Here is a 15,631-nt window from a genome sequence, read left to right as displayed (position 1 = left end):
AGACTAATCATTGAACCATGAACAAGTATCTGTGTGATGCACATCATGCACTAAAATTGAAACAATTTTGTATGTACACGTAATGATTATATAACTGAAACATATATAAACTGTGTATATTTCAACTATTTACACAATCTGATGAATATAATCTGATTAAAAATGTTATAATTTTTTCAGAGTGTCCTAGAATCGGTCGGTTTGGAGTCAGTATGGCGGCGTGACTGAGATATGGGCAGCTACTTGCGTTATTGTCATTTGATTGGTGAGTTGATTAGAGTCGAAGGAACGTTCTCATTGGCTTAATTCCAAGGTTAGGTTGCCATATTTTGTTTCCGTTTTAATAACAATTTAATTTACATAATGGTTTCTAGTCGTTTTACATATTTTTAACTTACACAAATTGAACTTACATAACAAAACAGGGTAATATGAGGATACGTATCGAAAAACAAATGTAAGGCAAAACTGTAATGTGGAATATTAAACACAGAAAAATACCTACATATTACATCATGTTATATTCTAATCTTCTGGCAATGTTAAAAGGACCTTTATACAACAAAAGATATCACCTTTAATCTACTTATCCGACGTCCAGATAAAAAGTAGGGACACAATGACCACAATAAGGCCAGCTGTATATGCAGTCCATCACCAAACTGCTACTCTTCTTTTTAATAACTATAACCGTGCAATAAACAAGTGATATCACGATGTTTGGGACATTTCTGGTTGTCTTTGCTCTTGTCGGACCATGGGGCGCCCACGGCCTTTCGGCTGTAGTCGTCGAACCCGTACGCGACCAGGGAGTGGAGGCGGCACTGATCGTGATCCCGGGGGCAGAGATCCGTGGAGAGGCCTACCTACCTCTCGCTGAGAGCATCCAGCGTGAGTCGATGCTCAAGCTATGGGTTGCATTGACCACGGATTACATCGGAGACACACCCTTCCCACCACAGGTGAATGCATGCATTCATTATTTATATATTTATATACTTTTTTGTTTTTGAAAATTGTATCCATTCATTTATTTTAATATTCATGTATTGATTGATTGATTGATTGATTGACTTATCAATTGATTGAGTTATCACTTATATATTTATCTAATATTTATTTACATAATTAATAATTTTGAATTATGTTATATATTTATTTACATATTATTTGTTCATTTATTTATCTACCCCCCGTTCTCTCTCTCTTTCTCTCTCTCTCTCTCTCTCTCTCTCTCTCTCTCTATATATATATATCTCTTTCTCTACATGATATGTTATACATATATTTATTAGTTTGTTTATTCATTTCATTTTGTAAAAATATGTATTAACTTGTTTATTTAGTTGATTATATATTTATTTGTTTTATTTATTGATTCATCATATTCTTTCTTTCTCTCTTGATTTATTCATTTATTCATTCACTTATAAATTAATATATCCATTCAAGTATATTCAATTTTGCGGGTGAAAATGCAAAAGGGTACAATGTGGGCTTTTTAGCCACATGCATTCTAGAATTTTAGAGCGTTTTCCAAACGGGTGACCCACAAGAAATCCCAAGAAATCGAAATTTTCTATTTTCCCTTTTTCATTTGTTTAATCGGTCTCATAGGTTTTTTGGTCTCGTGGACTATTATGGTCCTTTAATCATTTCTATATTTTCTTATATGTTCCTTTGTTTTGTCAGATTTCGGACTACTGGGTATGAAGACCACGGATGGTTGTGAATAAAACAATAACTACATAAAACAACTACATACAGTAGTTCATAATTAGCTTTATGTGTGTGGGTGTTTTTCATAACTCAAAAAATATTAATATTTCTGTGCGGTAATGATATATTTTGTTTTTGTCATTTCATGCAGCTAACCCGAGCAATAAATATTGCTTTAGACGATCTTGTATCCACTGGTATGCCTGAAAATACACCGATTTTCTTTGCTGGTCATTCTCTTGGTGGTAAGAACAGTGTGAAACTAGTTAATCATCAATTAATTGATGTTTCATAGTCATTAATACTAGGCCTATGATTGATAATTTTCTTTTTGTGTTGCGATGAAATGTGTCAGTTTTGAAATTATAGTTTTCTCCCGATGATATCCTAGTACGAAGATAAACGATTTTTTGTTAACATGATGATTTGAAATTTCGAAGAAAAAAAGATTTCCTGGTATACCGCAAACATGTCACTGAGCGCGGATTTGAAAATGATGAGCAAGGAAATTATAGAGAAAATGCCTATTATTTTCAAACAGGAACCTGTAACTGGAACTACACAAAGCACACCGCGAAAAAAATGATTAACCCTTTGAATATGGAAGACACCACTGGGTTTTATGTGTACATTGAATGTAAATGCCTTTTATTAATTTTTATAAAAGAGTGTGCATAATTTGTATATTATTCCACCACTAATATGCCCACCTATTTATTTACATGTATCTGTCTCATGTATACATTTTAATCATAATTTATTCACTGGCATAAAAATTTCAACATCTTAACCTCAACATTTAATGAGATGTCCATCTCATATCATTTTCATCTCGTTCTACCTCTTCCTATTAGGAACATTTCTACAGAGCTACGTCAGCAGAAGTCCGTCTGTGACTAAAGGCGTAATGTTATGGGCGTCATACCTAACGGGTCGTTTGGATGACCTTGCTGCCTACCCCACCCCCATCATGCACCTGAGTGGGGATCTAGATGGCCAGGTCAAGATCACAAGAATAGCAAAACCATTCAGGTGTGTACGTAATTTTTTTCTTTTATTAATTTTACCTAATTGTATTATTTATTTAAGTACACACATGTATATGTATTTTTTCTTGTAAGACATTTGCAAATCGGTAACCTTCTTTTAAAACTTCTTGTAGTAGCTTCCGCTGATGCTACTGCTACAAAAGCAACAACAACAATAATACCAACAACTACTACTACTACTACTACTACTACTACTACTACTACTTCTACTACTACTACTACTACTACTACTACTACTACTACTACTACTACTACCACTACTACTACTACTACTACTACTACTACTACCACTACTACTACTACTACTACTACTACTACTACTACTACTACTACTACTACTACTACTACTACTACTAATACTACTACTACTACTACTACAAAAACAACAGCTATTTCTACATCCATTACTCCGACGACGACGACAGTGACTACAACTACTGCTACTATTCTTGCTTCTCTTTTTACAACTGCCACTACTACTACCACTTCTTATTCTAATATTTCTCATGCGACTATACTTTCACTATTCCTACCTCTTCATTTACTCTCTTCTTATCATCCGTGGAAAAAGAGAGCGCGGTGTCATTTAAATCAAGTCAAACAACATAAACACTTTTTTTGTAATACCAAGGACATTTTCTTTTCCCCGAAATATTCTAATCCACATCGAAACATTTATGTAATTCATTACATTTGTTGTAACTTCTTACCTGCAGGGATTTAGAGGCTTTGCAACTGAAGGACGAAACAGCCCTTGCTACTAAACCAGTCGTTGTCGTAGAGGGGGTGAATCACTTCCAGTTTGCGTCAGGTGACCCACCCCCAGCTGTTGTCCGAGGAGACATTTCTCCCGATGCTACCGCTACCGAAGCCTGGACTCTGCTGGCTCGGGTAACAACATGCTAATCGTTATCGTCTATCAAAAGAAAAAAGACTTGAACATTATTTGCAAATTAACAGTACATTACCTGTATTTGCATATTAACAGTACATTACCAGTATTTACAAATTGTCGAACAAAATCATATGAAATCAAGAAAAGCTGTTATAATGGCACAAAGGAATCAATATGAATATTTATATATGACTATGTATTCTTAGATTATTGCCTTTCTATTTTGATTTGCTATTCAATTTTTATATATTTTTAAATAAAGTTTTTAGAGTAAACATTTTAAATTATGGGGCTATGTAATTTGCATTTACTGGTCACGAGAATGAGGCTTAAAATAATTTCCAATAAATTTAAAATCCCTCTTGTAAGAATCACAAACCAAGTGGATTTTAAAATCTCATTATGGTCGTTAGCTTAAAAGTTCAGGGAACAATATGTGCTATTGTCCGTTATGGTCAGTTGAGATCTGATGTGGTCCACTATAAACTATTATGGTTTCCTAACTAAATTAAAAAACCTGGTGGTATGAGAAAGTTGCTTCTAACATTTAACTGCTTTGTTGTTGTTGTATAAATAGGTGATGAGAGACTTTATGTCATATAATCTTGATGTGGATAAAGAAACGACGTTTACCAACTTGGCAGCACGCCATTATGAAACTCAATTGAAAATGGCGCCACTTACGGCAGCCAAGGACTTGGAGTGGAACGGCACCGCTTCAACCTGGATCTCAGATGCACAGGTAATATCATAATGTTATTAGAGACTTTTAGATTCTGCACGACGAGAACGTGGACTGCCCTTTAAAGGCAATGTGACGTCAAGGCCAGTGCCTTAAAAGGACGTCACATTGCCTTAAAAGGGCAGTCCACGTTCTCGTCGTGCAGAATCTAAAAGTCCCTACTGTGTTCTTGTAAAGCGCTCATGTCTGTCAGACTTTACACTCCTGGGAAGTGTTTCACAACAAAGACTAAGATTGACTTAAGTTGGACTTGAACTATGGCGGGCCGTTCATGCCACTAGTTCCTCTAACCATCCATGGCATTGGTTTTTCAAGGGACGTAGACAGCATGGTCACACATCTACAAAATTTACATTTTTTGATAGTTCATTATTGAAGTAAAAAATATTATCTAAATATCATAATGGAGAGACTAATAGGGAGAGCAAGCAGTGGCATGATTGGCCTGCCATAGTTAAGTCTAACTTAAAGTGGATCTTAAAATTTGTGAAACACTGTAGGTGTTCCACAATTATTATCCCGTTTTTAAGCATGGCTGCCATTATGGCGCTCTAGCATTTCGAGGGATTTAAGCCAGGTACTCATTTACCTCACCTGGGACGAATGGTAAATATTAATAGTCACATTTGTATAGCGCTAATCAAATACCACGTTTATATTGAACACTTTACATTGTAATTGATTATTACTCCGGTCATTGGCTCCAGCTGTTAAACCGCACCCACTTGTCTTGTTTCAATCTGCCACTGCTACAGGATTGCCTGTCTGTATGTAAACCCATCAAAAAAAGTTTTAGAACTCATATAAGATCAATTATATCTCTCTTGTTCTAGCATAATCATTGCTATGTTTAGTACCATTAGAAAGTGTGTTTATTCCCCCTTCAAATTATTTTCCAGTTTTTTTCAGTCACGGAATGTACAGTATAGATCAAAATGAGGGGCAAGGTAAAAAGTGAAAAAATGCAAAATTCACTGTTTGTCCTCGGCTGTGCAATCTGCTTTCTTTGAAGATTGAAATGATGTTGTGTTTTCAGATGATCTTTCATGAGCAACGTTATACTGAGGCAAACATGCACGGTATTCAAACAAACATTCAATACATAAAATTACGTCGTAGAAATGAAAAATTGTTTTACACATATGTGAGACACGTTGATTCCTACACTTCTTCACAGCCTATTATGTTGAGAACAGAAGGCAACAGACATAGATGTTATTAAATGCTGCAATACTGAAACCTAATTAGTGTAGACAGTAACGGAACAATATATAATATGTACAGGTTGAGATTAACTAAAGTGTTGGATACTCTTATAACTGACTGAATTAGCAAAAACAAAGATGCACGAGGTATGTATTAAATGGGTGACAAGCACAATTTGAAATTAATTTAAGTTATTTAACACTACAAGCATGTGATTTCCCGCAACGGCAGACGTTTCAGAATCAACATGTGATGTAATCCTCACTAGTGGAACCCCCAAAAGTAAAGAAAATTATATTTAACAAAAGACGAGGAAAATTGTACTTGACCCTTTCACCTTTTAGCAAACATTGTGCCTTAAGGTTAAGTTTCCTAGCTTACATCTATTTCTCAATTTCATCACTTTCGCTTTTCCATTACAACATTTATCCGCCTCTGATCATAGAACAGCGACGGAAGGTAACTTTGAATAGAATAGTTATTATCTCTCCGGCTGTCTCTCTATAAGCAATTTAAAAAATGATGCGTTATATAAATATATCTTTCCATCATGCTCTTGGTCATATGATTTTCCAAGAATAATTGAGGAGTTGGTAAGAAAGGTCATCATCAATTTTGCCGAATCGTTCTCTTTTAGATTGTATCTCATTCCCAAGTGTTACCTGCGGACCAAATGATTCGAATTGATACCTTTCCCCTTAATTTAAGACCTATTTTAAAGTTGATCCACCCCCCCCCCCCCTACGTCACCGCTATCTCTTTTGATATGAAAACTGATGAGGCCTCCAGTAGCAGTGTTATCGTAGAAATTGACAACATCGGTGCTTTGCATTTAGGCTGTATATTACCTAGAGGGTTAATATTCACAACTCGCTTTCATCTTGCTGAACTTGGAACTACATACAAAGAAGAGTTTTGCGTCTGACACTCAAAATGTTAAATATCGTATATAGCATATTAAATAGATATGATTTAGTTGTCTATGTACTACATTTAATTATCTGATCGCATGTTATTTATAGTTTAAAAACCTATACCGTAATTATGTACGGATTTTCTATGATTACTTTTAACCATCAGTTTTGACGTATGGTCGACCCCCGCACCCTATCTCTTTCTCTTCCTAGAATTATTCAAATTTGTTTTCGATATTCTTTCCTAATATCTACTTCTTCTTTATACTTATATTAGACTATAAGTTCCTCGATAATGCTGAACAGGTTGAATACTTTACATATGATTATAAGTATTATGTGTGTGTGTGTGTGTGTGTGCGCGCATGAGTGTGTAATTCAAGCTGTAATAATTTTATTAAAATATTTATCATCATCATAGTAATAATAATGAAAATAGTAATAATAGTTGTAATCCCCTTTTAAGATATAAGAAGTGCTTTAATTTATGTCATAACAAACAAAGTTAAATTTGATCTTGGCATTCAAGGGTAAATCCAGGGTAAATCTTAAACCGACTATGATTGTCTAGTATTTTATAAGATACAAGGTCAAGAAATTACCCAACACAATTCTCCTGATTGCTATATTTCCTTGCAAATGGGGCGCTTTAGTCCCTAGAGTATACTGCTAATAAACAAACCAAACGATGATCCAACATAAATCGATTGGAATGAAATGAATCTAAAGGCATCCAGTCAAATCGACCCTTCTATTTTTTTTGAGATCGGAAGCTTGTAGCGCCTGGTAAACATTCCGTGTCCTGCTTACAGCTTCTAGTGCTGTGGTCACACTTCACGAAAAAGCCTAGTCGTAAGTGCCACGTCATCTCCTGAAAGAGGCATTATAAACATCAAACTATTATTGTTGTTATTAGCATCATCATCATCATTATTATAATCATTAGTTTTAACATGGGAACGATTTTTCTTTCTGTTTGTTTGTTCGTTTGTTTAAATACTGGCACGGAGACATTCCATAGGAACCACGCAGCTTCCGTAGTGTCACAAAATAGTCACACACTCGCCATCTCAGAGACCCACGTAATGCTAATTAAAGATAAACTTGAGTTCTGGTAAAAAAAAAGAAAATGAATTCTCACAGAATCTAACGAAACTTACACTGAATGTTCAAGATTACAAATAAATGTCATGTGCCAAACAATTTTGGAAGAAAATGTATACTGGCTGAGTGATGAGCATAGAAAGATAAAGAAATCAGGGTAGTAGGCCTACTAGCTCCGACACCGTGTGTGTTGTCCCATATACATCTTTCTGTGTAAGTGATTGTTACTTTACCAAGACTCTGCTAAATTTATGATGATTTTGATGACTCCAGAACCTTGCATTACACACCATTACTTACATGCTATATGATCAACTTTTCTGATCCATTCCACACCTTTTCTTTCACAATGCAATCGCTTTACCAGAACTCAAGTTTATCTTTAATCTCAAGGCAGATACCGTGTAATACCACATCTATGTCCATCCCCCTATCATAACTAGTAAATAATACGGCTTTGGCTTTACGTGAAGGTATGACCGTAGCACAACAATCTCAAAGATTTTGGCCTAATTCTCCTATTGCCGTTGGTAAATATAAAAATCTAATCAACGCTATGCGTACGACTGGGATTACACTGAAAGGGGATATCGTTTCGAATATTCAGTGGGATTTGATTATTTATTAAATTTCGATTAGAAATTGTAGGTTTATCATCTTTTGATAAGATGCCCAGAGGACCCCTTCGATTTGCGGAGTAATTATTATTAATGCGAGATTTTTGTTTAAAGGGTTTAAATGATAATAAACAACAGATAAAGGACCAGTATTTTAGTAATACATACGTGAAAAACATTATTGTTGCTCCTGACTTTTTTTTTTTTTTTTGGGGGGGGGGGGGGTCATAAATGAAAGGTATAGGTTAAGGGTTATCGTTGAAATTGGGTTTTAGATTTTGTAGAATTGAGCTAAGGATAAGGGTAAGGTAAAGTGGTTGGTCCAGGGTTGAATGTGGAAAATCGGCTAGTGTAGGATATTGACCAATATGACCAACTGACCAAGGAGTCCGCCCATTAGTCGTATAGAACCTCCATTGTCACTTTGAATAAGTTGGGAGCCAGAAGGGAGTTTATCCTGTATTAAAGTATACCAGTCAATGTCCTTCTGGCTCAAAGAAGACTAACTTTTGATCTTCCAGGAGCTTGTTGCTGCCTTCCCAGCTGACCTCGCGACCCCAGTGACCATCTACAACATCGGGTACACCGACCAACGCCAATTCGAAGAATCCAAGCCCGCTGTGGTCAAGGACTCCGATGGCATGGTCATCATAGCAACCAGGTCAAAAGCCGAGTTTCCACGCAACCCTGTCGACATCTCCTCCCTCATGGACTCGGCCAATGAGATCGCTGGGAAGTTTAAGAACCAGGAGGCAATTAAAAGGATCGTCAAGGAAGATGGATATGGTGATAGCGCCACCTGTCGGGTTATCAATGAAGTAGGTACTCGAGGATGAGATTCTAATTCACCTTGATCGATACGACACGATGTTCATGATGAAAGACTCATACCCCCAACCTCACCTCAAAAATGAAAGAAAGAAATTAGGTTGCCCGTTGAGCGTCAATTCTCGTTATTTAAAAAAAAAAATACACTTAGTCTATTTGATATATCAACAAAATTACTGCTTAATGTAATTGAAAATGAAGTGAATATCATTTCTCTAAACCTAGCGACTTATTTTTAGCAAACTTGGTTCAAAGTCAAAGAGCTCTATCAGCATAATAATAGAAAGAGACAAAAGTTTTGTTGCGTCTCTTGTTTTCGCAATGAGGTAGTGTACAGTTGAATTGAAGAATGCGGGTCTTCCTAGATAGAGGGGTATAATGTCCAAAGGAACTGCAAGTAGTACACACCTTTCACGCGAATGTGTGAAATATATATAATATAATTTGCCTTGCCAAAATAATGTCATAAAAATAATTATAAGTTTTAAAGGGAAAATGAGATCTTTTGTCATATTATATGACATTTTTCTTCAGTTATCTAGGGAAGAATATCAAAAAGTATTTATGACGTTTTCTCAATTATCTAAGAGAGAATATTGAAAAGCCTTTGTTTTATATTTATAAAGATTGATGCGATATAGATAAATACAAAGCAATGGAATAGTACCCCTGATTTACCAAGCATCACGTACTTTTTTTTATTCGTGCTTTAACCTGTTAACTTCTTAATCTTTCTTTTTATTTTTTTGTATATAGGAAGCATACCAATATGCGTATAATGCAGCGCCTGAAAGAGTTCAATCGCGATACGATTCAAGAGGAAAACAAATGGTTTTCAGGGATGATGTGAACACATCTACTGGCTCACAATGGGTTAGTTCACACGTGGAGTACGAGACGCAAAGCGATGGATCCCTTGAGGCAAGTTTAGAACAAGGCTTTTTACCTTGAGTGCAAAGTTTTTAGAGTTCCAGCTATTATGTTTTTAGTACCTTGCCCTTTTCCTTGAAAATTATAATTACGTAATTCACTACACCACTAAGAGGTTGCAAAGTAATTTGCAAAGTGCTATGGCTTTGTGATAATTCCCCGAGGTCTGGGGCGGGTAATAATAAGGTCTCTAACAATAACAACAACTGTGTATATTATTATCCTCTTTTGTGTTACAGTGTAATTATCTTGATTCTTGAGCTCGTTATCTCGTAAATAGTACGTACATGGAACCGAAACACAAAGCAAATTTAATTTTGTTCAAGAGGCTTTCCATTATTCACTTTAATAGTGGTATAGTGTCAAGTATGAATAAGGATATACGCCCAAAGAACGTTATTTAGTACTGACAACACTTGACCACAAAAATCTCCCATTTTTCCATATTTAGTTAATTTGTAATTTGCAAATCATTAAAAAAAAATATATTTTCACATTTTGGTTACGACAGATCAGTTGAGCTTCTGTTTTTTGTTTCCTTAAACACATTTAGAAAATATAGTTATTTTTTTTGTCAAATCCACTACATGTATTATAAAAGAAATTTACATGATAGAAATTGTAATTGTTGTGGCTTTTTGTCGGAAATTCGTATTATTATTTCTTGAAAGAACCTCTTAAAATCTTATATAATGACAGTTGTCTTTTTTAGTATCAGCTTGCAAATTATTAACAATCTCTCTATTTCTCTTTCCCTATCTCTAGCTTTTTGCTTATTCACACGATCTCCTATATGTCCTTCCTTATCAAAGCATGTCTTATTTGATATAATTTACTAGAAAAATCGTAAACATTACTTTGTGTGCAGTTAACCAGTCACATGCATCGGAAAAGAGGATTAATTCGATTATGTAGTTTTCTGTTAATGTGACTCTTTCTCAATTGTTTGAAATTGTACTCAAACATGACATCAATCACTAACCCTTTCACGTTCATTGTCATTAAACACACAAGTCATGATCGCAAAATTCTTCGAAAAAATTAAAAGGTATTTCAGTAGCCTACATGTAGTTTATCACCTATTGAAATGTGTGGATATTACAAGGACATTACGTGAACCGGACATTGAATTGATTTTTGGTATTGTTATAGTATTATTCCTATCACACACTTCTTTATATTCTACCTACCAATCTTCTTTTTATTCTGTCTGCTTTTCACCGTCTTATTTTTTTTCTTTTTCCGCAGGTGACTTCTGGTGCACTGTACACGAACGTGACGTTCCCCGTAGCCAGCCTCGCGGGGATGTACTACTGTAAGCTCATGTCCCCTTATAGAGCCCTGGAGTGGATGTATGTCGATTCGCTGCGTCCCGTAACGACAGATTGAAATAATCTCTAAGCCAGTTCATTTTTTAACACGATTGCAAAAACTTTCGAGAAATCAACTCAAGGGCGATTTCAATTACTATATTGTATATCTCCTAGAGATCATGTCTGGATTACGCAATATGTAATTGTAATGCGAGCGGACAAAGCCATTGCAATTGCGTAAGTTGATTCTTACGAAGGTCTTTGCGCTCATGTTCTTCGTTCTCGTTCCCTATGTTTTTCCCTCTTTTCCTTCCTTCCTTTCTGGAATTATTCCTTTATTTACATAATTTACGACCATATCGTTGAATTGATTAGGATTCAATGCACAAAAATCATTTATAGATTACCTCAAACCTAAACCGCAACCATCTCACATTCCCTTTTTATTGTTTTTTTTCTCTTTTTGTCAACAGTCTTCCTTTCAAAAATTAATCCATCAAAATTTCTTTAAAGGGATGTAAGCTTTCCTTTATGAATACTTGGAGTAACATTGAGAGACTCAAGGCCTACCCTAATTTTGCCTATATTTTGTTTGTTCTATCACCTAATCCTGTCTTTTATGTAGTCAGAAGAGTTGGCCATGATTAGGTTCAACCCCTTTCTCTTTCTTTCTCCCTCTCCCTTAACCCCCTCTCTCTATCTCTCTTTGCCTCTACTCCCTCTCTTTCTCTTTCTTAGTCAGCTTTTATCCTACACCTAATATTGAGTTCCTGGATCAGAATTAGAGACAAATATTGTTGAGGTTCTTTTTCTTTTAAGTAAAGCTTGCTTTCACAAAATGTAGGAGCTCATTTATGAAATAGAAATTAAACATTTTCTCGTGCTAGTATCCTGTTTCTTTACCTTCACGAATCTTCCTTTTCCATGCACCTTAACTTCCCCTTTTCTTTATTCTGGCATCGTTGAATAAATCGTGATAAAGTGTTGAATTTCAAAATGAGTGCTAGTTTTGTTTGTTTATTCTCCAGTGCACACATGAGCAATAAATGTGAAAATCGACATACTCGGTATGCATCGAGTATGATTTTATCTGTACCTAGATTATCGTAATCTTAATTGTGTTTTAAAAGAGGGGCACTGGCCGGACGCGCCCCCTAAATCCGTTATTGGGAGATGGGAGGGGTGCAGCATACTCGCATATTGGAAAATCATTGAAATTTATGATGAACACATCAGACGGTGCCATTTTGAAAAATCAATTCTAAAATGATTATCGTCGCCTGCCATTGAGGGCGGCAAAGGATAAATCGAAATACTCGTCATCCTGAGGATCAAAATGCACAACCGCGTCAGGAAGTAAGTCTAATGATAAGGACGCCAGACAGCAATTGGTTGTGTCCAATTAGAAACAAATTTTCTTTGAATCGAGCAGGCATGAAAAGACCCGTACCAATAAGACAGACGTCACGTTATTCCCAACAATTTAAATTACAACATATCAAAAGGCATATCAGCCATCAGCAATAACATGAAAACGCGGAAACTAGTTATAGCAATTGTGCCACTCTGTATAGCCACGTTTCTCTTAATGTCTCCGGGCAGCTCAAATGTCTGCAAAAGTGACACCCTAATGTTCGTTGGAGTCGGGAGGAGAATGAGTATGGGATTAAACCGAGCATGGTGTAATCGTCGTCGCGAAATACGCCCCAAACCGCACCGTCAATACCCAAGACTTCCGACGTCTTCCAATGTCCCCTATTGCTGTACAGTGCGTCCCAGAAAAAACGAAACCGAGAATTATCGATGTTTTATCACAACTTAGTCATATTTATAATTACTAAATGACACATATTTGGAAAACTTAGATCCTCCTCTTTCATTTGATGCAACTCATATGATGCATATTTCACGCATGAGTGATTAAAATGAATTTGAAGAGAGGAAACCAAAAAGTAATTTGGCGGACGGTATTTGAATTTCAAAGAGAAAATCACATTTCCAAAAAGTTGAGTTTCTGCCCTTTCATATGACACCTCAATCAGGAAAAATGAGCAAGGAATGGCAAAGTTCTGTTTGTTTAAAGTAGTGCTTGCATTTCCATAATTTTATCAAACAAATTCGTTTTCACTGGGTGCCTGCCGTAGCAAAAATCAGAGTTGACAAAAGACTTAAATCCGTTTCGTTGATAATCAACCATGCATGAAGTCTTTCGTTTATGGCTGATTGTCAACGAAATGGAGTTTAGACTTTTGTCAACTCTGTTGTAACAGCAGGCACCCAGTGAAAACGAATTTGTTTGATAAAATTATGGAAATGCAAGCACTACTTTAAACAACCAGAACTTTGTAATTCTTTTTTTCTTCTTTTTTTTCCCTTCATTTTAATCACTCATGCGTGGAATATGCATCATATGAGTTGCATCAAATAAAAGAGGAGGACCTAAGCTTTCCAAATATGTGTCATTTAGTAATTATAAATATGACTAAGTTATGATAAAACATCGATAATTCTCGTTTTTTCTGGGACGCACTGTGTAATGCCGACATTCCTGTCAGCTTATATCTACCCCAAATTAACTTTCCTATATCGACCTACTTATTTCAAGTTTGACACGACGGTCAGCACGTACTCTGGAGATAAATAACGAAATTGTGCAGATCTAATTTAAGGAATATTTTGCTTTAATATAAAATTATGACGCTGAGTACTTGTGTATATGACAATAACAGACAAAGAACATTGCCCGGCCCCCACTCAGTGTTATTTAGGGAACGCGTATGCTCGTTCCCTCTTTTTGAAAGCACCTCCTATCTGAGGACTGCCAACATTTCCGAACCCCCCTTTCGCGGGCTTTTCGCGGGCTTTTCCTGCCTTGGAGACCCCCCTAAATACGGAAAAATTCTCAATGTACCCCCCTAAATTCGAAATAATTTCTCAGGAGTCCACAGAGATGAGAGAAAAAAAAGAAAGAAAAACACCCCCTTTTTAAAGAAATCTCCGGGTGAAAAGTCAAATACACCCCTTTTTTTTTTTTTTTTTACAATTCTCGGGCCGGACTTTGTCGCACGAAAAGTACCCCTTTACCGGACATTTTGGTAACACGCATGTGGTCATTTCGACCCCGGAGTGGGGGGCCGGGGGACATTGTTACTCATACGATGATACAAGTTGCTACTTAACGGAAACATGTTGTTGACTCTGTTTAATGTTTACCCCCCCCAAAAAAAAAAAAAAAAAAATAATAATAAATAAAAAAAAAAAAAAAAAAAAAAAAAGAAAAAAAAAAAAAGAAAAATAAATAATAAATAAAAAATAATAATAAATAAAAAAAAATACAATAAAATAAAATGATGATCGTTGTCGCGGTTAAAATCGAGTCTAAAGTGATAAAATTGCAAATAATAAACTCTTTATGTTGTATAGCTCTCTCTCTCAAGACTGATATTACTTTAGCTTTGAAACAAGTTTTCTTTGCATCAAATCGTTTATAAAAGATGCGATCAGGTGCATAAATGAGGAGCATCCGTTGCCAAGTCTCGATAGAGGGGAAAAGGGAGGAGGCTGGGCGGATTACAAGATCAATCTTAAATGTTAATAAAAACGAGTGCTTTCATGTATAAGTATGGCTTTGAAAGATTTAGGCCAGTGCCTTGAGCGTACATGACCTTCAACAAATTAATACAATGCTTGGGAAAGCCCCGCATGAATATTGTTAGGAAAAGGATTAAACTAAACAACAACAAAAAAAACACACAAAATAGCACACCCACTCCCCCTCTTTTAAAAAAGGAAGAAAATAAATTCGGATTTTCAAACTTATCTAGAGCTAATTAAAATTCTCTAAAGCTATTAAAGGTGGTAACGGTCCTCTTTATCCAGAGCCTAAAAATGATAATGATTATAAAGCTCACCTGCATAATTTTCTTCTACGGTTCGTCATCATTTGCAGTATTTGCTAAAAGTGTCAGTGTCAATATAAGTACACTCTAAAAACTGAAATGTTAAATGTCCATTTAAAATGGCCGAGGAGTGACCACTCTTTCAAAATGTCAGACTGTTTCTTTTAACCTGCTAAATTCAAACTTTATAGTGTTGGATGCAGCATGTTCAAAGTGTTAGTCTACCATTTTGAAAGAGTGGTCACTCCTCGGCCCTTTTAAAAGGTGATTTAACATTTCAGTTTTTAGAGTGTATTCATAATTTTGTTTGTTTGATCATATTTCATAAAATTTGCTTGAAACCAGGATGGACTTCATTTTAAAATCGTGCCTTATCAGTTTTATGCAATTTACACTATTCTAAAACATATCTACC

General features: G+C 35.6%; 1 protein-coding gene across 1 annotated transcript; it reads left to right on the top strand.

The window, feature by feature from the left end:
* Positions 1 to 639: 639 nt before the first annotated feature.
* LOC105447521 lies at positions 640 to 12,335 on the top strand. Its single transcript, XM_030994210.1, has 8 exons — positions 640 to 962; positions 1,871 to 1,964; positions 2,574 to 2,751; positions 3,485 to 3,659; positions 4,241 to 4,405; positions 8,768 to 9,064; positions 9,831 to 9,995; positions 11,253 to 12,335. Exons 1-8 carry the CDS (start codon positions 717 to 719, stop codon positions 11,391 to 11,393), a joined length of 1,461 nt encoding a protein of 486 aa, XP_030850070.1. The 5' UTR covers positions 640 to 716; the 3' UTR covers positions 11,394 to 12,335.
* The last annotated feature ends 3,296 nt before the right edge of the window (positions 12,336 to 15,631 follow it).

Source organism: Strongylocentrotus purpuratus, unplaced genomic scaffold (assembly GCF_000002235.5).
Source record: "Strongylocentrotus purpuratus isolate Spur 01 unplaced genomic scaffold, Spur_5.0 spur5_scaffold_21, whole genome shotgun sequence".
Classification (NCBI taxonomy): Eukaryota; Metazoa; Echinodermata; class Echinoidea; order Camarodonta; family Strongylocentrotidae; genus Strongylocentrotus; species Strongylocentrotus purpuratus.
Note: the sequence above shows the minus strand (reverse complement) of the source record. Positions and strands in the feature narration are given on the sequence as shown.

What these genes read in the sequence shown, in the direction of transcription:
- LOC105447521 (XM_030994210.1), top strand. Translation starts at nt 717, where the DNA reads ATGTTTGGGACATTTCTGGTTGTCTTTGCTCTTGTCGGACCATGGGGC. An exon ending in CCTGGATCTCAGATGCACAG is followed by an intron (nt 4,406 to 8,767) that starts GTAATATCATAA and finishes TTGATCTTCCAG; the next exon opens with GAGCTTGTTGCTGCCTTCCC. An exon ending in CCTGTCGGGTTATCAATGAA is followed by an intron (nt 9,065 to 9,830) that starts GTAGGTACTCGA and finishes TTTTGTATATAG; the next exon opens with GAAGCATACCAATATGCGTA.